Source organism: Entelurus aequoreus, linkage group LG25 (assembly GCF_033978785.1).
Source record: "Entelurus aequoreus isolate RoL-2023_Sb linkage group LG25, RoL_Eaeq_v1.1, whole genome shotgun sequence".
Lineage (NCBI taxonomy): Eukaryota > Metazoa > Chordata > Actinopteri > Syngnathiformes > Syngnathidae > Entelurus > Entelurus aequoreus.
The window spans coordinates 37257261-37280875 of NC_084755.1; the positions used below are offsets into that span (position 1 = coordinate 37257261).

Below are 23615 nucleotides of genomic sequence, written 5' to 3' on the forward strand. Positions count from 1 at the left end.
CCGTGTTCGTCGGGCTACGTCACACGCATACGTCATCCTCAGAGGCGTTTCGAACCGGAAGTTTAGCGGCAAATTTAAAATGTCACTTTATAAGTTAACCCGGCCGTATTGGCATGTGTTATAATGTTAAGATTTCATCATTGATATATAAACTATCAGACTGCGTGGTCGGTAGTAGTGGGTTTCAGTAGGCCTTTAAGTGCAAAAATAGTGACTAAAGTGGTGAAGCTGTATTTTCACTTTTACAACACTCGTCCTCAATTAAAAAGTTTCTAATTTCCAATTCAAAGTCAAAATGTTCCATGGTAATGTTAGTTTATTGCTACCATGTTAATGTTAGCATTTTAGCATACAAAAGTTTTTGCTAAATGTGTATCTATACAGGTCAGAGTCAAAAATGTTTAATATATTTTGTTAGCATGCTACCTTTTTTACGTTCGGATTATTTTGCAGATATACACCTGATTCAAATATTTTTACATCTTATGTATGCTGTTAGCATGCCATTTTTTGCAGGTATACACCTGATTCAAATATTTTTACATCTTATGTATGCTGTTAGCATGCCATTTTTTGCAGGTATACACCTCTGATTCAAATATTTTTACATTTTATGTATGCTGTTAGCTTGCCATTTTTTGCAGGTATACACCTCTGATTCAAATATTTTTACATTTTATGTATGCTGTTAGCTTGCCATTTTTTGCAGGTATACACCTGATCCAAATATTTTTACATTTTATGCATGCTGTTAGCATGCCATTTTTTGCAGGTATACATCTAAGAGTCATATTTTGTTACTTGGCTCTGTTTTGCTAGCATGCTAATGTTAACAACTCATTTTACAGGCCTACACCGCAGGGTCAAATGTTTTGTTAGTTAGAAGTTAGAATGCTAATATTAGCATGCTAGCTTTTAGCAAATTTTTCAGCTAAAATACTCCATTTTTTTACGCATACTAATTATTATCATGCTAACGTTAGAATGTCGACTTTGCTCATTTTACAAGTGTACACATAAGAGTCTTATATTTTATTTGACGCTATCTGTCAACAATGCTAACTCTTAGCATTTCAGTTCAGCTTCAGATTTTCAGCATTCTTTCACAATCTCTACTAAAACTACTTGTTCTAGTCTTATTTTCTATTTCTTTCTCTTTTATTCAACTCTTTTGTCCACCTTCTTGTCTCATATTCTTCTTCGATTCAAGCCATTCCACTTTTAAAATGTTTGGCTAAAGCATAAATGCGGCATATCCTTTTTTATTTTGCAAAACGTAAAAAAAAATTACCCGTGTTACCATGAATTCTACTTATTCCAGGAAAATGAATGGAACATTATTCAAACTTCGACATTTCTCAACCAATAAAAAAACATTCCACTCATCCTGGGAATTCAAACTAACATTTTTCCAACTATTTAAAATTCCCAGAATTACCTTTTTTGCTTTTGACTTTTTCTCGACATTATTCAAACATTCTACCATCAAACACTTCGCTAATTCAGGACATTCAGGCTAGCTGTTTTAATGTTCCAAAAAATTCCAGTTTTTCCCGGATTATCCATTTTTCTAAAAGTTAGTCTGTATTAACGAGTGTTACTACTTCCCCATTACTTAACCGATTCAAATCGTTCCAAATTTGAAAGTTTCCTTACAAATATTAGCCAACTGCGTACATGCTTACATTGTTTTTTTATATGGTAATTTTGCAGGTATTCACGTCACAGTCATATTTTGTAACTTCATGCATGCTAGCAGTTAGCATGTTAGCTTTGTGGGCTAATTTTGCAGGTATACACCTCAAAGTCATGTTTTGGTACTTGACGCTATCTTTATTGTTCATTTTGCGTGTATACACATAAGAGTCCTAGTTTTTGCTACTTGACGCCATCTGGCTAGCATGCTAACTATTAGCATTTCAGTTCGGCTGCGGCTTGTAATGGCTAAATTAATATTTAAGTTGTCTCTTGTCTAAAACCACAATTTGAGTCTAGGAGTTTGTTGTTTGTCTGTTATTTGTCCTAAGATAAAACACTTCTATGGCCCTTCACACATTCTTGGGGCTTGCTGGGGACGTCTCCAAACCCCCACCTACGCCTTGAATAGGACAACGATTGTTGTGATGTTGGGAGATCACTAATTTATTTTGTATTTGTCCTATGTCTAAGGTCACTCTTGAAAATGGTTTTCTTTTGGGATTGTGACTACTTGTCCGATGTTTCATCAAAACATTCCTGGTTTTGGCTGATGGACTTCCTCCCCCTCCCAGGATGAGAGCCTTCGCCCCAACCCCTCCTCTTTTCCCAAATGCTATAAAGTTCTGGAAGAGTTCTTGGTCTCTAACTCTCTCTCTCTCCTTCTTGCACTTGTTTCTTTCTTTCTGTAGCAGCGTTAACTTTCTCCTATTGTAAACTGTAATCCTTTATACTTAAATACTTAAAAAATCCTAGTTCCCTCTGGACATTTATTTATTGAAGAGGAACAATTCCAAAACAGACTTCAGCATTTACTATTATTATTTCTTTTGAAACTTACAGTGTATAGACAGTCATGCCAGGCCGATCCTCAATCTTGATGGCACTGTCGGTAGGCGTCGGGGGGCCTTGCTGGTAGATGGCGGGGATACGGATGGCGACCACCAGACGGCGTGATAGCACACCGTCGTTCCGGGGGTATACAGTGATGATGGTTGGTGCCGCCGTTCCCATCGATTCGCCTTGTTGAAAGATCAGAAAGTAGGAGTTAGACCTTGGTGATAGTATGGCAACATGGACACAGCGATTGGACGGACCACAATATCGGAGAACTGTACCAGACAACTTTAACTTGGCTAAAAAGTACGTTGGTTGTCTATGTAATTTGTGCAATGTGTGCAACTAGTTCTTCTTGTCTTGTCTTGGGGCGGCATTCACCCTGGGTGTGTTGAACCGACTTCCTCTATGGCCCTGACAACATCCTGAACCATCACACACGACGGTCCTGTGCGAGGTTGTGGGAGATGGGGAACCAAATATCAGTTCCACCGATGCAGGCCGACCACCTGCGGACCCAAGAGTTCTTAATGGTCTACCTTGATCGTCATTGCCCAGGTCTTCAACTCTAATGTGTGGAACTAGTTCTTCTTGTCTTGTCTTGGGGCGGCATTCACCCTGGGTGTGTTGAGCCGGCTTCCTCTCTGGCCATGACAACATCCTGAACCATCACACATGACGGTCCTGTGCGAGGTTGCAGGAGATGGGGAACCAAATATCAGTTCCACCGATGCAGGCCGACCACCTGCGGACCCAAGAGTTCTTAATGGTCTACCTTGATCGTCATTGCCCAGGTCTTCAACTCTAATGTGTGCAACTAGTTCTTCTCGTCTTGTCGGCATTCACCCTGGGTGTGTTGAGCCTGAATCATGGCGGCCCACGCACGACGGTCCTGTGCGAGGTTGCAGGAGATGGCGAACCAAATATCAGTTAAACCGATGCCGGCCGACCACCTCCGGACCCAAGCGTTAGGAAATGTCCACCTTGATCGTCGTTGCCCAGGTCTTCAACTGCTGTGTGTGCAACTACTTATTCTTGTCTTGTCTTGGGGTGGCATTCGCACTAAGCGTGTTGAGCCGGCTTCCTCTCTGGCCGACCAAAGAGTTCTGAAAGGTCCACCTTGATCGTTGCCCAGCTCTTCAACTGCAAAGTGTGCAACTACTTCTTCTTGTCTTGGGGCGGCATTCGCCCTGGGCGTGTTGAGCCGGCTTTCTCTCTGGCCCTGACAACATCCTGAACCATGGCTGCCCATGCACGACGGTCCTGTGCGAGGTTGCAGGAGATGGCGATAGCAGTTACACCGATGCAGGCCGACCACCTACAGACCTAAGAGTTTGGAGAGGTCCACCTTGATCGTTGCTGCTCAGGTCTTCAACTGCAGTGTGTGCAACTACTTCTTCTTGTCTTGTCTTGGGGCGGCATTCACTCTGGGCGTGTTGAGCCGACTTTCTCTCTGGTCCCGACAACCTAATGAAACCATGGCGGCCCACATACGACGGTCCTGTGCGAGGTTGTAGGAGATGGCGAACCAAATATCAGTTCCACCGATGCAGGCCGACCACCAACAGACCTAAGAGTTTGGAGACGTCCACCTTGATCGTCATTGCTCAGGTCTTCAACTGCAGTGTGTGCAACTACTTCTTCTTGTCTTGTCTTGGGGCGGCATTCACTCTGGGCGTGTTGAGCCGACTTTCTCTCTGGCCCCGACAACATAATGAAACCATGGCGGCCCACGCATGACGGTCCTGTGCGAGGTTGTAGGAGATGGCGAACCAAATATCATTTCCACCGATGCAGGTCGACCACCTACAGACCTAAGAGTTTGGAGACGTCCACCTTGATCGTCGTTGCTCAGGTCTTCAACTGCAGTGTGTGCAACTACTTCTTCTTGTCTTGTCTTAGGGCGGCATTCACTCTGGGCGTGTTGAGCCGACTTTCTCTCTGGCCCCGACAACCTAATGAAACCATGGCAGCCCACATACGACGGTCGTGTGCGAGGTTGTAGGAGATGGTGAACCAAATATCAGTTCCACCGATGCAGGCTGACTACCGCTGGACCCAAGAGTTTGTAGAGGTCCACCTTAGTCGTCCTTGCCCAGGTCTTCAACTGCAATGTGTGAAACTACTTCTTCTTGTCTTGGAGTCCCATTCAGGTCCTGCCTGTGTGTTATTCCGCGTTATCGAACACCGAAACAAAGAATCCCACACGCTGGTGACTCAGTCTTGTCGTGTTATCAACACTTTGTGTGAGTCTCACATGTCTTTACTACAAAACGTCCCTGTTAGCCTCATGGAGAAACTCCTTAAAGGGGACCTATGATTATTTTAATCTGCAATCATCACACTTCCTTGTCGTCTAGATCACTGATTCTTAAAACTGTGGTATGGTACACAGGCCCCATCTCGTGGCACGCTAAATTATTACTTGATTAAAGGACAGTGGTTTCTTATATTAGAACACAGTGTTACTGTTCAAACTGTATGTAATGTTATGGGGGCCAAAAATATTAAATATACCTTGTTTTAATGACTACTTAGGCCTACTACGCTACTGTATTTTAAGCGTTTTCTGAGGAGGAACTTGGTTACAAAAGTGTAAGAACCATTGGTCTACATCAGGGTTGTCCAAACTGCAGCCTCCATCCATCCATCTTCAACCGCTTATCCGGAATCGGGTCGCGGGGACAGCAGCTCCAGCAAAGATCCCCAGACTTCCCTCTCCAGAGCAACATTTGCGACTTCCTCCTGGGGAATCCCGAAGCGTTCCAAGGCCAGAGAGGAGATGTAATCCCCCCATCTGGTCCTTGGTCTGCCGCGGGGCCTCCTCCCAGTGGGACGTGCAACGAGGACCTCCCTAGGGAGACGCTCGTGAGGCATCCGCACGAGATGCCCGAACCACCTAAGCTGGCTCCTTTCCAAGCGAAGGAGCAGCGGCTCTACTCCGAGTCTCTCTCGGGTGACTGCACTTCTCACCCTATCTCTAAGGGAGATGCCAGCCACCCTTCTGAGGAAACTCATTTCGGCCGCTTGTATCCGCGATCTTATTCTTTCGGTCATTACCCACACTTCATGACCATAGGTGAGAGTAGGAATGTAGATAGCTCGGTAGACCGAGAGCTTTGCCTGCATCTTTAATTTGGCTTGCGAGACGTCATGAATAAGGAATCTTTGCCGCGAGGCGTTTTTTAAATTAACTTTAAATATCTGGCAAACCTATTTCTGCAACCTTGCCACCATCTTGAGGACTATGTGCGTAATTAAGGTAAAATTACTGTAAATTGTGATTTTGTAGTGAACATAGCACCGCAATTACTTATAGAACACAATCCAAACCACCTTCCCTAGTCATAGGCACAATAAAAATAAAAAAAAATGCAACCAACACAAAAAGTTAACACACATATAACACAATTGTCACACATAACACAACATGCACATTGAACTTTGTGGATATTACAAAAACGTCCACTCACCAAAAATAAAATCTAAATTACATCCAAACCTGCTCAGTGGCCTTGTGGTTAGATTGTCCGCCCTGAGATCGGTAGGTCGTGAGTTCAAACCCCGGCCGAGTCATACCAAAGACTATAAAAATGGGATCCATTACCTCCCTGCTTGGCACTCAGCATCAAGGGTTGGAATCGGGGGTTAAATCACCAAAATAATACTCACTGTTCCCCTCACCTCCCAGGGGGTGGAACAAGGGGATGGGTCAAATACAGAGGGTACTTTCACCACACCTAGTATCAGTGGTACTTTAACTTTAATTTAAATCCAATACAATGCATGATGGGAAGGTAGGAGTCAAACTTTCCGGTCTGGTGGACGGCATTAAACCAGAAAGAACGTACGGACGGCAGTCAGGATTAGCAAAGGGGGAGGGGCTTGCCGACACAGCATGTCTAAGAATGACCACGTAGGTACGTCCGTCAGTCTTTGATGTCATAAATTGCCCACTGTTAAAAAAAATACTCCAAAATCCAGCAGTCAGAGCCACCCACAACCGTTTGGGTTGTAGCTGGCTCTGAATGCTGGATTTTGTAGCATGATTCGACGCTTCGTCACACGAGTATCCAACATTTTAACAACATTTATAAGTCGAAAAGAGGTCAATCATCATAGGTCCTCTTTAAACCAAGCAAAAAAAATAGCATTTTCACACAAAAAGCACGCTGCTGATCTCCTACGAGGCCTTACCTTGTTCATTGCTGCCACCAATGTACATGAGCAGCTTCCTCACCAACTCTCCTGTCACCTGGTCGAAACTGCGTCCCTCCGAGGAGACCACGGCATATTTGGCAGAATCGTATCGCCGTACCTCAAAGCTCACTCCATCCTAGGGGAAGGAAGCAAAATGGGAAAGGCTGAGGCATGAGTGAGCCAAATGTAGCTATGACCGATAATGTCTATGGAGGTTTTCATCGCAACCGGACTGTTCAGTTTGTCTTCTCACTCAAGCAGGCTTCATCCGTTCATGATCGTAGACAAGATCTAGACAAGAGACTACCTTTTTGGATTGGTCAGATCAAGACAAGAGACTACATTTTTGGTTTGGTCAGATCCAGACAAGAGACTACTTTTGTCAGATCTAGACAAGAGACTACATTCTTAGATATGTCAGATCTAGACAATAGATTACATTGTTGGTTTGGTCAGATCAAAACAAGAGACTACCTTTTTAGATTGGTCAGATCTAGACAGGCGACTACCTTTTAGATATGTCAGATCTAGACGAGAGACTACATTTTTGGTTTGGTCAGATCAAGACAAGAGACTACCTTTTTAGTTTGGTCAGATCCAGACAAGAGACTACCTTTGTCAGATCTAGACGAGAGACTACCTTCTTAAATATATCAGATCTAGACAAGAGACTACATTTTTGGTTTGGTCAGATCCAGACAATAGACTACTTTAGTCAGATCTATACAAGAGACTACATTATTAGATATTTCAGATCTAGACAATAGATTAGATTGTTGGTTTGGTCAGATCAAAACAAGAGACTACCTTTTTAGATTGGTCAGATCTAGACAGGCGACTACCTTTTAGATATGTCAGATCTAGACAAGAGACTACATTTTTGGTTTGGTCAGATCAAGACAAGAGATATGTCTTAGATATGTCAGATCTAGACAAGAGACTACCTTTTTGGATTGGTCAGATCAAGACAAGAGACTACATTTTTGGTTTGGTCAGATCCAGACAAGAGACTACTTTTGTCAGATCTAGACAAGAGACTACATTCTTAGATATGTCAGATCTAGACAATAGATTACATTGTTGGTTTGGTCAGATCAAAACAAGAGACTACCTTTTTAGATTGGTCAGATCTAGACAGGCGACTACCTTTTAGATATGTCAGATCTAGACGAGAGACTACATTTTTGGTTTGGTCAGATCAAGACAAGAGACTACCTTTTTAGTTTGGTCAGATCCAGACAAGAGACTACCTTTGTCAGATCTAGACGAGAGACTACCTTCTTAAATATATCAGATCTAGACAAGAGACTACATTTTTGGTTTGGTCAGATCCAGACAATAGACTACTTTAGTCAGATCTATACAAGAGACTACATTATTAGATATTTCAGATCTAGACAATAGATTACATTGTTGGTTTGGTCAGATCAAAACAAGAGACTACCTTTTTAGATTGGTCAGATCTAGACAAGAGACTACATTTTTGGTTTGGTCAGATCAAGACAAGAGATATGTCTTAGATATGTCAGATCTAGACGAGAGACTACATTTTTGGTTTGGTCAGATCAAGACAAGAGACTACCTTTTTAGTTTGGTTAGATCCAGAAAAGAGACTACCTTTGTCAGATCTAGACGAGAGACTACCTTCTTAGATATGTCAGATCTAGACAAGAGACTACATTTTTGGTTTGGTCAGATCAAGACAAGAGACTACCTTTTTAGTTTGGTCAGATCCAGACAAGAGACTACCTTTGTCAGATCTAGACAAGAGACTACATTTTTAGATATGTCAGATCTAGACAAGAGACTTCCTTTTTAGATATGTCAGCTCTAGATAAGAGACTACCTTTGTCAGATCTAGACAAGAGTGTACCTTCTTAGATATGTCAGATCTAGACAAGAGACTACCTTCTTAGATGTCAGATCTAGACAAGAGTGTACCTTCTTAGATATGTCAGATCTAGACAAGAGACTACCTTCTTAGATATGTCAGATGTAGACAAGAGTGTACCTTCTTAGATATGTCAGGTCTAGACAAGAGACTACATTTTTAGATATGTCAGATCTAGACAAGAGACTTCCTTTTTAGATATGTCAGCTCTAGATAAGAGACTACCTTTGTCAGATCTAGACAAGAGTGTACCTTCTTAGATATGTCAGATCTAGACAAGAGACTACCTTCTTAGATGTCAGATCTAGACAAGAGTGTACCTTCTTAGATATGTCAGATCTAGACAAGAGACTACCTTCTTAGATATGTCAGATCTAGACAAGAGTGTACCTTCTTAGATATGTCAGGTCTAGACAAGACTACCTTTTTAGATTAGTCAGGTCTAGACAAGAGACTAACTTCTTAGATATGTCAGAGCTAGACAAGAGACTACCTTCTTAGATATGTCAGATCTAGACAAGAGTGTACCTTCTTAGATATGTCAGATTCAGACAAGAGACTACCTTTTTAGATTAGTCAGGTCTAGACAAGAGACTAACTTCTTAGATATGTCAGATCTAGACAAGAGACTACCTTCTTAGATATGTCAGCTCTAGACAAGAGTGTACCTTCTTAGATATGTCAGATCCAGACAAGAGACTAACTTCTTAGATATGTCAGATCAAGACAAGAGTGTACCTTCTTAGATATGTCAGATCCAGACAAGAGACTACCTTTTTAGATTAGTCAGGTCTAGACAAGAGACTAACTTCTTAGATATGTCAGATCTAGACAAGAGACTACCTTCTTAGATATGTCAGATCTAGACAAGAGTGTACCTTCTTAGATATGTCAGGTCTAGAGAAGAGACTACCTTTTTAGATTAGTCAGGTCTAGACAAGAGACTAACTTAGATATGTCAGATCAAGACAAGAGACTAACTTAGATATGTCAGATCAAGACAAGAGTGTAGCTTCTTAGATATGTCAGATCCAGACAAGAGACTACCTTTTTAGATCAGTCAGGTCTAGACAAGAGACTAACTTCTTAGATATGTCAGATCCAGACAAGAGACTACCTTTTTAGATTAGTCAGGTCTAGACAAGAGACTAACTTCTTCGATATGTCAGATCTAGACAAGAGACTACCTTTTTAGATTAGTCAGGTCTAGACAAGAGACTAACTTCTTAGATATGTCAGATCTAGACAAGAGACTACCTTTTTAGATTAGTCAGAGCTAGACAAGAGACTAACTTCTTAGATATGTCAGATCTAGACAAGAGACTACCTTCTTAGATATGTCAGATCCAGACAAGAGACTACCTTTTTAGATTAGTCAGGTCTAGACAAGAGACTAACTTCTTAGATATGTCAGATCTAGACAAGAGTGTACCTTCTTAGATATGTCAGATCTAGACAAGAGACTACCTTTTTAGATTAGTCAGGTCTAGACAAGAGACTAACTTCTTAGATATGTCAGATCTAGACAAGAGTGTACCTTCTTAGATATGTCAGATCCAGACAAGAGACTACCTTTTTAGATTAGTCAGGTCTAGACAAGAGACTAACTTCTTAGATTGGTCATATATTGACAAGAGACTACCTTCTAAGATATGTCAGATCTAGACAAGAACTATCTTTTTAGATTGGTTCAGATGAATCAGAATCAGAATAATTTTATTGCCATTGTTTGAGAACGGGTTCACAAACTAGAATTTTTTCTTGGTGCAAACGTGCAACATAAAAACATATAACACATATTTGGTCATAAAAAGAGCTGTAACTGAGCTATCAGATAGACTTAGAAGGAATTCAAGGAATTCAAGGAGCTGCTGTTAGGAGTCATTGTTCATTTGCCTGATGGCCGAGGGGAAAAAACTGTTCAGGTGGCGGGAGGTGTGGGTCTGGATGGAGCGTAGTCTCCTGCCTGAGGGGAGAGGGGAGAATAGTGTGTGTCCAGGGTGAGAAGAGTCAGCTGTGATCCGACCCACACACCTCCTGGTCCTGGAGGAGAACAAGTCCTGGAGGGATGGGAGCTTGCAGCCAATCACCTTCTCAGCAGCACGTACGATGCGCTGCAGTCTATTCTTATCCTGGACTGTGGCGCCGGGGAACCACACTGTGATGGAGGAGGTCAGGATGGACTCTATGATGTCTGAGTAAGCTTAGATGTATACAAGAACTATGTTTTTAGATTGCTCAGATCTAAGCAAGAACTATCTTTTCACATATGTCAGATCTAGACCAGAGACTACCTTTTTAGACTGGTCAGATCGCGTTAAGAGACTACATTTTTACATATGTCAGATCTAGACCAGAGACTACCTTTTCAGACTGGTCAGATCTCGTTAAGAGACTACATTTTTACATATGTCAGATCTAGACAAGAACTACCTTTTTCAATATGTCAGATCTAGACAAGCGGCTATATTTTTAGATTGCGCAGATCAGAAAACCTTTTACAAGGACTAGATCTGACCAATGAGACAAAAGTTAATTCTATGAGAATGAACTGATGAAGCACGCTCGGATGAGAGGCGAATAGTCTTAAGACCAACTGAACAGTCTGATATTTGTTGTGTATCGCATAAAATCACCGTTTTGGCGAGGAACACTAAATGGGGGCTAACTGACATGGCTTCAGAATCCGTGTGTGTGTTTGTGTGTGAAGGACATTTGTGTCTTCTACACAATTGCACACGCGTGGGCGTGTGATAGGAGGATACAGAAGAGGCTCCGATGAAAACATACTTTGCGCTGACGTGATTTCATGTCTCCTGCTGCTGCCCCGGCCGGGTTCAGTCAGGCTACACAATTGTAGCGGGCCAGAGATACACAATCTTACGTAACGCAGACAAAACACAACTCGCGACCCCCAGCGCCGCCGTTCTAACGGTCTTTCCGTTAAACTAAGCGGCGTTAACTAGTCCACTACGTCGCCATGACCTTAATAGGTTTTGAGGGGCAGGAATTGTAAGGCATTACATGTTTACATTGTGACTCACTCCGCTTCTATAAGGTTGTGAGCGTCGTATTTAAAGTCATATTTACCTTTTACGCGTGAATACCTCGCTCCCATGTTGACCTACTTTGAGTAAAATCCAATGGTTCAGTGTTAGTAATGGTGTGCATGTTGATACTAAAGCACCAAAATCATTATCCTTTCCTTTCTTTAGTTTATTTGTAACATGAATACACTTACAGTATAATACATCACAGTTTCATATCATGTCACTTTACATCATGTCCGAAAAGGAGTAGGAACATCAACAGGAAGTACAAACCCCGTTTCCATATGAGTTGGGAAATTGTGTTAGATGTACATATAAACGGAATACAATCATTTTCAAGCCGTATTCAGTTGAATATGCTACAAAGACAACATATTTGATGTTCAAACTGATAAACTTTTTTTTGCAAATAATCATTAACTTTAGAATTTGATGCCAGCAACACGTGACAAAGAAGTTGGGAAAGGTGGCAATAAATACTGATAAAGTTGAGGAATGCTCATCAAACACTTATTTGGAACATCCCACAGGTGAACAGGCAAATTGGGAACAGGTGGGTGCCATGATTGGGTATAAAAGTAGATTCCATGAAATGCTCACAAACAAGGATGGGGCGAGGGTCACCACTTTGTCAACAAATGCGTGAGCAAATTGTTGAACGGTTTAAGAAAAACCTTTCTCAACCAGCTATTGCAAGGAATTTAGGGATTTCACCATCTACGCTCCGTAATATCATCAAAGGGTTCAGAGAATCTGGAGAAATCACTGCACGTAAGCAGCTAAGCCCGTGACCTTCCATCCCTCAGGCTGTACTGCATCAACAAGCGACGTCAAGTGTGTAAAGGATATCACCACATGGGCTCAGGTACACTTCAGAAACCCACTGTCAGTAACTACAGTTGGTCGCTACATCTGTAAGTGCAAGTTAAAACTCTCCCATGCAAGGCGGAAACCGTTTATCAACAACACCCGGAAACGCCGTCAGCTTCGCTGGGCCTGAGCTCATCTAAGATGGACTGATACAAAGTGGAAAAGTGTTCTGTGGTCTGACGAGTCCACATTTGAAATTGTTTTTGGAAACTGTGGACGTCGTGTCCTCCGGACCAAAGAGGAAAAGAACCATCCGGATTGTTATAGGCGCAAAGTGTAAAAGCCAGCATGTGTGATGGTATGGGGGTGTATTAGTGGCCAAGACATGGGTAACTTACACATCTGTGAAGGCACCATTAATGCTGAAAGGTACATACAGGTTTTGGAGCAACATATGTTGCCATCCAAGCAACGTTACCATGGACGCCCCTGCTTATTTCAGCAAGACAATGCCAAGCCACGTGTTACATCAACGTGGCTTCATAGTAAAAGAGTGCGGGTACTAGACTGGCCTGCCTGTAGTCCAGAGCTGTCTCCCATTGAAAATGTGGAACGGGAAAGAATTCCACCTGAGAAGCTTCAAAAATGTGTCTCCTCAGTTCCCAAACGTTTACTGGGTGTTGTTAAAAGGAAAGGCCATGTAACACAGTGGTGAACATGCCCTTTCCCAACTACTTTGGCACGTGTTCCATCAAATTCTATAGTTAATGATTATTTGCACACAAAAAAATGTTTATGAGTTTGAACATGAAATATGTTGTCTTTGTAGCATATTCAACTGAATATGGCTTGAAAAGGATTTGCAAATCATTGTATTCCGTTTATATTTACATCTAACACAATTTCCCAACTCATATGGAAACGGGGTTTGTAGTTGCTCTTTTTATTCATCTGAAGACATTTAATTACATGTGCCTTGCTCAGCTTTAGAAGGTGTGTGTACTGCCAGGTCCCTCCTGCGTAGTCCGTGTCAGTTTTATTTAAGAGTGTACAGTGTCGGTCCGATACGTGCCAAAGGCTTCAGGTGACAATCTCTGATTTCAGCACCCGCTTTGAGTCCGCTTTAGAGATTTGACGATCGCGCCGCCTCCGGCTTTGACTTTTCAACACTCTTTAATAAAACACCGCGGAGACCTTGGAAACATCTGTGCTTCACACTGACGGCGTGAATGCTGACAGAAGGCAGTCATCACACTGATATTGTAATTGTTAGGGGGATGTTTTCCACCCTGAAGCAGAGCGGGAAATGCGCAGGGAGTCTCACTGCCGGTTCACTTTGTTCCGTTCAAGGACAAAACACAATGAGTACACGCTGTTTTTGTCTTTGCAAATACATGGTTTCTTGATTGGTTTCGATGGTGAGAAGAGGTGCTTAGTTAACTTTCAGTTTTGTTGGACAATTCCCAAACAAGGGAGGGGCAGGAAGGAGGACACAATCATGTGAACAGAGGGACAATCCCGAGAGAACATGCCAGACTTTGTAGGCCACGGCCAGCTCTCCAACCCCAGCAGGGACAAGACATTGAAACAATGTTGAGAACTTGTTGAAGTACAAACCCTGTTTCCATATGAGTTGGGAAATTGTGTTAGATGTAAATATAAACGGAATACAATGATTTGCAAATCCTTTTCAAGCCATATTCAGTTGAATGCACTACAAAGACAACATATTTGATGTTCAAACTCAAACTTTTTTTTTTTTTTGCAAATAATCATTAACTTAGAATTTCATGGCTGCAACACGTGCCAAAGTAGTTGGGAAAGGGCATGTTCACCACTGTGTTACATGGCCTTTCCTTTTAACAACACTCAGTAAAGGTTTGGGAACTGAGGAGACACATTTTTGAAGCTTCTCAGGTGGAATTCTTTCCCATTCTTGCTTGATGTACAGCTTAAGTTGTTCAACAGTCCGGGGGTCTCCCTTGTGCTATTTTAGGCTTCATAATGCGCCACACATTTTCAATGGGAGACAGGTCTGGACTACGGGCAGGCCCGTCTAGTACCTGCACTCTTTTACTATGAAGCCACGTTGATGTAACACGTGGCTTGGCATTGTCTTGCTGAAATAAGCAGGGGCGTCCATGGTAACGTTGCTTGGACGGCTCCAAAAGCTGTATGTACCTTTCAGCATTAATGGTGCCTTCACAGATGTGTAAGTTACCCATGTCTTGGGCACTAATACACCCCCATACCATCACACATGCTGGCTTTTACACTTTGCGCCTATACCAATCCGGATGGTTCTTTTCCTCTTTGGTCCGGAGGACACGACGTCCACAGTTTCCAAAAACAATTTGAAATGTGGACTCGTCAGACCACAGAACACTTTTCCACTTTGTATCAGTCCATCTTAGATAAGCTCAGGCCCAGCGAAGCTGACGGCGTTTCTGGGTGTTGTTGATAAACGGTTTCCGCCTTGCATGGGAGAGTTTTAACTTGCACTTACAGATGTAGCGACCAACTGTAGTTACTGACAGTGGGTTTCTGAAGTGTTCCTGAGCCCATGTGGTGATATCCTTTACACACTGATGTGGCTTGTTGATGCAGTACAGCCTGAGGGATGGAAGGTCACGGGCTTAGCTGCTTACGTGCAGTGATTTCTCCAGATTCTCTGAACCCTTTGATGATATTACGGAGCGTAGATGGTGAAATCCCTAAATTCCTTGCAATAGCTGCTTGAGAAAGGTTTTTCTTAAACCGTTCAACAATTTGCTCAGGCATTTGTTGACAAAGTGGTGACCCTCGCCCCGTCCTTGTTTGTGAATGACTGAGCATTTAATGGAATCTACTTTTATACCCAATCATGGCACCCACCTGTTCCCAATTAGCCTGCACACCTGTGGGATGTTCCAAATAAGTGTTTGATGAGCATTCCTCAACTTTATCAGTATTTATTGCCACCTTTCCCAACTTCTTTGTCACGTGTTGCTGCCATCAAATTCTAAAGTTAATGATTATTTGCAACAAAAAAAAATAAAGTTTATGAGTGTGAACATCAAATATGTTGTCTTTGTAGCATATTCAACTGAATATGGCTTGAAAATGATTTGCAAATCATTGTATTCCGTTTATATTTACATCTAACACAATTTCCCAACTCATATGGAAACAGGGTTTGTAGGTCTTGGTGTTGAGCAACTCAAACATAACGTTGAAACAACATGCTTTTTGATAACACTGTCGGGTTCTGATGTTAATTTGTGTCACAGTCCGTCATGGCATGATTTGGGTTTGGTAGTTTTTTCTGTTTTAGTCTGTTTCCTAAGTGCACCCTTTCCTGGTTTTCTGTTGGTTTCCATGGGCACTGATTCTCCTCACCTGTCTTAGTTTTGCAATTAGTGTTCCCACCAGGTGTTTTGGTTAATCACTCCCCTTTATAGTTTCCTGTCACCCGGCAGTAGTTGCTGGGTCAACGTTTGTGATAGGCAACGTTCTCCCGGTTTTTCTCCTCGCTCTAGTGATTTTTGTACGGACTAGCTTTCCTCGTTTTTTTTAACCCTTGGTGACATTTTGGTTTTGTTTAGCTCCACGCTTGCTAGCCTCCTCAGTTTTGTATTTTTGTCCTGCGTTTAAAGGCCTACTGAAAGCCACTACTAGCGACCACGCAGTCTGATAGTTTATATATCAATGATGGAATCTTAACATTGCAACACATGCCAATACGGCCGGGTTAACTTATAAAGTGACATTTTAAATTTCCCGCTAAACTTCCGGTTGAAAACGTCTATGTATGATGACGTATGCGCGTGACGTCAATAGTTAAACGGAAGTATTCGGACACATTGAATCCAATACAAAAAGCTCTGTTTTCATCTCATAATTCCACAGTATTCTGGACATCTATGTTGGTGAATCTTTTGCAATTTGTTTAATGAACAATGGAGACTGCAAAGAAGAAAGCTGTAGGTGGGATCGGTGTATTAGCGGCTGGCTGCAGCAACACAACCAGGAGGACTTTGACTTGGATAGCAGACGCGCTAGGCGACGCTAGCCGCCGACCGCATTGATGATCGGGTGAAGTCCTTCGTCGCTCCGTCGATCGCTGGAACGCAGGTGAGCACGGGTGTTGATGAGCAGATGAGGGCTGGCTGGCGTAGGTAAAGCGCTAATGTTTTTAGCATAGCTCTGTAGAGGTCCCGTTGCTAAGTTAGCTTCAATGGCGTCGTTAGCAACAGCATTGTTAAGCTTTGCCAGGCTGGAAATTATTAACCGTGTAGTTACATGTCCATGGTTTAATAGTATTGTTGATCTTCTGTCTATCCTTCCAGTCAGGGGTTTATTTCTTTTGTTTTTATCTGAAGTTAAGCACGATGCTATCACGTTAGCTCCGTAGCTAAAGTGCTTCGCCGATGTATTGTCGTGGAGATAAAAGTCACTGTGAATGTCCATTTCGCGTTCTCGACTCTCATTTTCAAGAGGATATAGTATCCGAGGTGGTTTAAAATACAAATCCGTGATCCACAATAGAAAAAGGAGAGAGTGTGGAATCCAATGAGCCAGCTTGTACCTAAGTTACGGTCAGAGCAAAAAAAGATACGTCCTGCACTGCACTCTAGTCCTTCACTCTCACGTTCCTCATCCACGAATCTTTCATCCTGGCTCAAATTAATGGGGTAATCGTCGCTTTCTCGGTCCGAATCGCTCTCGCTGCTGGTGTAAACAATGGGGAAATGTGAGGAGCCTTTCAACCTGTGACGTCACGCTACTTCCGATACAGGCAAGGCTTTTTTTTTATCAGCGACCAAAAGTTGCGAACTTTATCGTCGATGTTCTCTACTAAATCCTTTCAGCAAAAATATGGCAATATCGCGAAATGGTCGAGTATGACACATAGAATGGATCTGCTATCCCCGTTTAAATAAAAAAAATTCATTTCAGTAGGCCTTTAAAGTACATGTAATCTGCGTTTGGTATTGCTACTGTTTGTACTTTTACTCCATTTGTAGAATACATTTTTCCTCTTCAATTCTACTCTTGTGGCCTTATTCAGACACGCATTAGAAGGAAGGACGGAACTTTATTGTCACTGTACAACAACATTGTATTTTCAGCACGCACCTGTTCAAGCAGACATAGATTGTTCAGGTAGACAGAACAGGAACGGTGATGGGTCGCCACTTATGGCGCCTCGTGAAAGGTGGGACAAAGGTGAATGCCGGGGGTAGGGGAGTTGGGTGCGGGGAAAAAAGAACTCGATAGCCACGACAAGCACACATATGCAAGTTATGACATAGAAACCACAAGACTTGCAACAGCCGTCCGTCGCACATAAGGAGTCGAGGAATTTCTTCCATCCTAGAACAAAAAAACCTGGAAGGACTGCAGAGCCGAACATAACCATGACCACCGTAACCAACACGTAACCTGGACGGAATTCAAAAACTAGCGCCACAATTTTGGCTTAAAATTGGTGTTATCAACGGAATCATTCAACAGAAACTGCAACGATAGTCCGTGTGCTAGCTATTCAGTCCCTCCAGGACTGCGCTGGCTGTTTCTGGGATTGTTACGGTCCAGAATGCCAGAATTTGCGGCAGGTTTTCCCAGACTGTTGCGGCAAAAATTGCGATGTTTAGTGGTTTTATGAATTTGTTATCAATGTTTTCAGTGTTCCTCGCAAACTCAACCGTAAAAAGTAACGTTTTTCCAACAAAAACTGGTTAAAAAAAAATACGATGTTAATGTTTTACAGTTTTTTTACCACGCAGACTTAAAAGTAGACACCAGGTGGCTCATAGTCACCGTGCTGTTTTAATGAGTTATAACTAATAATAATAATAATAATAAAGTCCCTTCAGGATTTTGCCCGATTTTGGCGGTTTTCGCGGCCTAAGTTCCCTGAATTTGCGGCAGCATATTTTTCAGAAAGTTGCGGCGAAAATTGTGATTTGCTAACAATAATCCTTCAATAAAGGTAACAAATATTTTTTAATGTTAATTTATCAATTTCAGAATGTATTTTTACATTGTTTTGTGCGTGTAAAACTATAATTATTATCAGTATATAAAATATACACTTACATTATTTATTTGGGGAAAAAATGTTTGTTTCCGTACGAGTCGGTCTTTGTCAGACCTTTTGGAACGAAAACCGAGGTTCAAATTGAAAACTATGGTTCACGGGTAAAAAGTATTTTATAACTGTCAGTGACACAGTAAAAACAAGTCAGTGGATTTTACAGTAAAAACTGGCAGCAGAGTCAACATAATAGTAGTGTTTTTTTTTCCATTTACAGTAAAGCCCTGTAAAAACAATGACTGTAGATTTTACACTAAAAAAGTGGCAGTTTTGTCGCCAAATTCTACCTTAAAACTACCATTTTTATTTATTTACAGTAATGCACTTTAAAACACTGACTGGAAATTTTATGGTGAAAAAAAGGTCAATCGGCAGAATTTTACGATACCATTTAAGTGATACCATTTTTTTTCTCAATGTTTTTACAGTAAAACATAGTCAAAATAACAACCCTATATTTTATAGTAAAAAACTGGCAGTTCAGTCGCCAAAGTTTTACCATAAAAATAACAGTGTTTAGGGTTAATAACGGGGTTTTCCTCATTTACAGCAGTTCGTTGCAAAAACAACCATTGATTTTATGGTAAAAATGGTAGGTCAGTCACCAGAATTTTACCGTAAAAATAACAGTAGAACTGTTTTTCCATTTACAGTAATTGGTGTAAAAAGGACCGTAGATTTTACGGTAAAAATGGTAGGTCAGTCGCCAGAATTTTACCGTAAAAATAACTGTATAATTTTTTTTTCCATTTACAGTAATTTGGTGTAAAAACGACCATAGATTTTACGGTAAAAATGGTAGGTCAGTCGCCAGAATTTTACCGTAAAAATAACCGTAGAACTGGTTTTCCATACACAGTAATTCGGTGTAAAAACGACCATAGATTTTACGGTAAAAATGGTAGGTCAGTCGCCAGAATTTTACTGTAAAAATAATAGTACAGCTTTTTTTCCATTTACAGTAATTTGGTAAAAAAACGACCATATATTTGTCGTAAAAATAACAGTAGAACTGTTTTTCCATTTACAGTAATGTGATGTAAAAACGGCTGTAGATTTTACGGTAAAAATGCTAGGTCAGTCACCAGAATTTTACCGTTAAAATAACAGTAGAACTGTATTACCATTTACAGTAATTTGGTGTAAAAACAACCATAGATTTTACGGTAAAAATGGTAGGTCAGTCGCCAGAATTTTACTGTAAAAATAACTATCATTTTTTTTCCATTTACAGTAATTTGGTGTAAAAACGACCATAGATTTTACAGTAAAAATGCTAGGTCAGTCACCAGAATTTTACCGTAAAAAAAAACAGTAGAACTGTTTTTCCATTCACAGTAATTCGGTGTAAAAACGACCATAGATTTTACGGTAAAAATGGTAGGTCAGTCGCCAGAATTTTACTGTAAAAATAACTATCATTTTTTTTCCATTTACAGTAATTTGGTGTAAAAACGACCATAGATTTTACAGTAAAAATGCTAGGTCAGTCACCAGAATTTTACCATAAAAAAAACAGAACTGTTTTTCCATTCACAGTAATTCGGTGTAAAAACGACCATAGATTTTACGGTAAAAATGGTAGGTCAGTCACCAGAATTTTACCGTTAAAATAACAGTAGAACTGTATTACCAATTACAGTAATTTGGTGTACAAACAACCATAGATTTTACGGTAAAAATGGTAGGTCAGTCGCCAGAATTTTACCGTAAAAATAACAGTAGAACTGGTTTTCCATACACAGTAATTCGGTGTAAAAACGACCATAGATTTTACGGTAAAAATGGTAGGTCAGTCGCCAGAATTTTACTGTAAAAATAACAGTACAGCTTTTTTTCCATTTACAGTAATTTGGTAAAAAAACGACCATATATTTGTCGTAAAAATAACAGTAGAACTGTTTTTCCATTTACAGTAATGTGATGTAAAAACGGCTGTAGATTTTACGGTAAATATGCTAGGTCAGTCACCTGAATTTTACCGTTAAAATAACAGTAGAACTGTATTACCATTTACAGTAATTTGGTGTACAAACAACCATAGATTTTACGGTAAAAATGGTAGGTCAGTCGCCAGAATTTTACTGTAAAAATAAATGTATGATTTTTTTTCCATTTACAGTAATTTGGTGTAAAAACGACCATAGATTTTACAGTAAAAATGCTAGGTCAGTCACCAGAATTTTACCGTAAAAATAACAGTAGAACTGTTTTTCCATTCACAGTAATTCGGTGTAAAAACGACCATAGATTTTACGGTAAAAATGGTAGGTCAGTCGCCAGAATTTTACTGTAAAAATAACTGTATTAAATTGTTTTCCATTTATAGTAATTTGGTGTAAAAACGACCATAGATTTTACGGTAAAAATGGTAGGTCAGTCGCCAGAATTTTACTGTAAAAATAACACTACAGCTGTTTTTCCATTTACAGTAATTTGGTATAAAAACGACCATATACTTGCCGTAAAAATAACAGTAGAACTGTTTTTCCATTTACAGTAATATGGTGTAAAAACGGCTGTAGATTTTACGGTAAAAATGCTAGGTAAGTTACCAGAATTTTACCGTTAAAATAACAGTAGAACTGTATTACCATTTACAGTAATTTGGTGTAAAAACAACCATAGATTTTACGGTAAAAATGGTAGGTCAGTCGCCAGAATTTTACTGTAAAAATAACTGTATATATTTTTTTCAATTTACAGTAATTTGGTGTAAAAACGACCATAGATTTTACGGTAAAAATGGTAGGTCAGTCGCCAGAATTTTACTGTAAAAATAACTGTATTAATTTTTTTTCCATTTATAGTAATTTGGTGTAAAAACGACCATAGATTTTACGGTAAAAATGGTAGGTCAGTCGCCAGAATTTTACTGTAAAAATAACTGTATTAAATTTTTTTTCATTTATAGTAATTTGGTGTAAAAACGACCATAGATTTTACGGTAAAAATGGTAGGTCAGTCCCCAGAATTTTACTGTAAAAATAACATTAGAACTGGTTTTCCATACACAGTAATTCGGTGTAAAAACGACCATAGATTTTACGGTAAAAATGGTAGGTCAGTCGCCAGAATTTTACTGTAAAAATAACAGTACAGCTTTTTTTCCATTTACAGTAATTTGGTAAAAAAACGACCATATATTTGTCGTAAAAATAACAGTAGAACTGTTTTTCCATTTACAGTAATGTGATGTAAAAACGGCTGTAGATTTTACGGTAAAAATGCTAGGTCAGTCACCAGAATTTTACCGTTAAAATAACAGTAGAACTGTATTACCATTTACAGTAATTCGGTGTAAAAACAACCATAGATTTTACGGTAAAAATGGTAGGTCAGTCGCCAGAATTTTACTGTAAAAATAACTATCATTTTTTTTCCATTTACAGTAATTTGGTGTAAAAACGACCATAGATTTTACAGTAAAAATGCTAGGTCAGTCACCAGAATTTTACCATAAAAAAAACAGAACTGTTTTTCCATTCACAGTAATTCGGTGTAAAAACGACCATAGATTTTACGGTAAAAATGGTAGGTCAGTCACCAGAATTTTACCGTTAAAATAACAGTAGAACTGTATTACCAATTACAGTAATTTGGTGTACAAACAACCATAGATTTTACGGTAAAAATGGTAGGTCAGTCGCCAGAATTTTACCGTAAAAATAACAGTAGAACTGGTTTTCCATACACAGTAATTCGGTGTAAAAACGACCATAGATTTTACGGTAAAAATGGTAGGTCAGTCGCCAGAATTTTACTGTAAAAATAACAGTACAGCTTTTTTTCCATTTACAGTAATTTGGTAAAAAAACGACCATATATTTGTCGTAAAAATAACAGTAGAACTGTTTTTCCATTTACAGTAATGTGATGTAAAAACGGCTGTAGATTTTACGGTAAAAATGCTAGGTCAGTCACCAGAATTTTACCGTTAAAATAACAGTAGAACTGTATTACCATTTACAGTAATTCGGTGTAAAAACAACCATAGATTTTACGGTAAAAATGGTAGGTCAGTCGCCAGAATTTTACTGTAAAAATAACTATCATTTTTTTTCCATTTACAGTAATTTGGTGTAAAAACGACAATAGATTTTACAGTAAAAATGCTAGGTCAGTCACCAGAATTTTACCGTAAAAAAAACAATACTGTTTTTCCATTCACAGTAATTCGGTGTAAAAACGACCATAGATTTTACGGTAAAAATGGTAGGTCAGTCGCCAGAATTTTACTGTAAAAATAACTGTATTAAATTTTTTTCCATTTATAGTAATTTGGTGTAAAAACGACCATAGATTTTACGGTAAAAAAGCTAGGTCAGTCCCCAGAATTTTACTGTAAAAATAACATTAGAACTGGTTTTCCATTAACTGTAATTCAGTGTAAAAACAACCATAGATTTTACGGTAAAAATGGTAGGTCAGTCGCCAGAATTTTACTGTAAAAATAACAGTACAGCTTTTTTTCCATTTACAGTAATTTGGTAAAAAAACGACCAAATATTTGCCGTAAAAATAACAGTAGAACTGTTTTTCCATTTACAGTAATGTGGTGTAAAAACGGCTGTAGATTTTACGGTAAAAATGCTAGGTCAGTCACCAGAATTTTACCGTTAAAATAACAGTAGAACTGTATTACCATTTACAGTAATTTGGTGTAAAAACAACCATAGATTTTACGGTAAAAATGGTAGGTCAGTCGCCAGAATTTTACTGTAAAAATAAATGTATGATTTTTTTTCCATTTACAGTAATTTGGTGTAAAAACGACCATAGATTTTACAGTAAAAATGCTAGGTCAGTCACCAGAATTTTACCGTAAAAATAACAGTAGAACTGTTTTTCCATTCACAGTAATTCGGTGTAAAAACGACCATAGATTTTACGGTAAAAATGGTAGGTCAGTCGCCAGAATTTTACTGTAAAAATAACTGTATTAAATTTTTTTCCATTTATAGTAATTTGGTGTAAAAACGACCATAGATTTTACGGTAAAAATGGTAGGTCAGTCGCCAGAATTTTACTGTAAAAATAACACTACAGCTGT

The 23615-nt window shown here is 39.8% G+C and overlaps 1 protein-coding gene across 1 annotated transcript in view; it reads right to left on the reverse strand.

Moving 5' to 3' along the window:
• The window catches only part of LOC133642231 (heme-binding protein 1-like), a 36735-nt gene that overhangs the window by 2491 nt on the left and 10629 nt on the right, over positions 1–23615 (reverse strand). The window contains exons 2-3 of the mRNA XM_062036317.1: positions 6730–6868; positions 2537–2717 (exon numbers count right to left, since the gene is read on the reverse strand). Of these exons, the coding sequence (XP_061892301.1) occupies positions 2537–2717; positions 6730–6868 (320 nt within the window). The remainder of the gene's footprint in view (positions 1–2536; positions 2718–6729; positions 6869–23615) is intronic.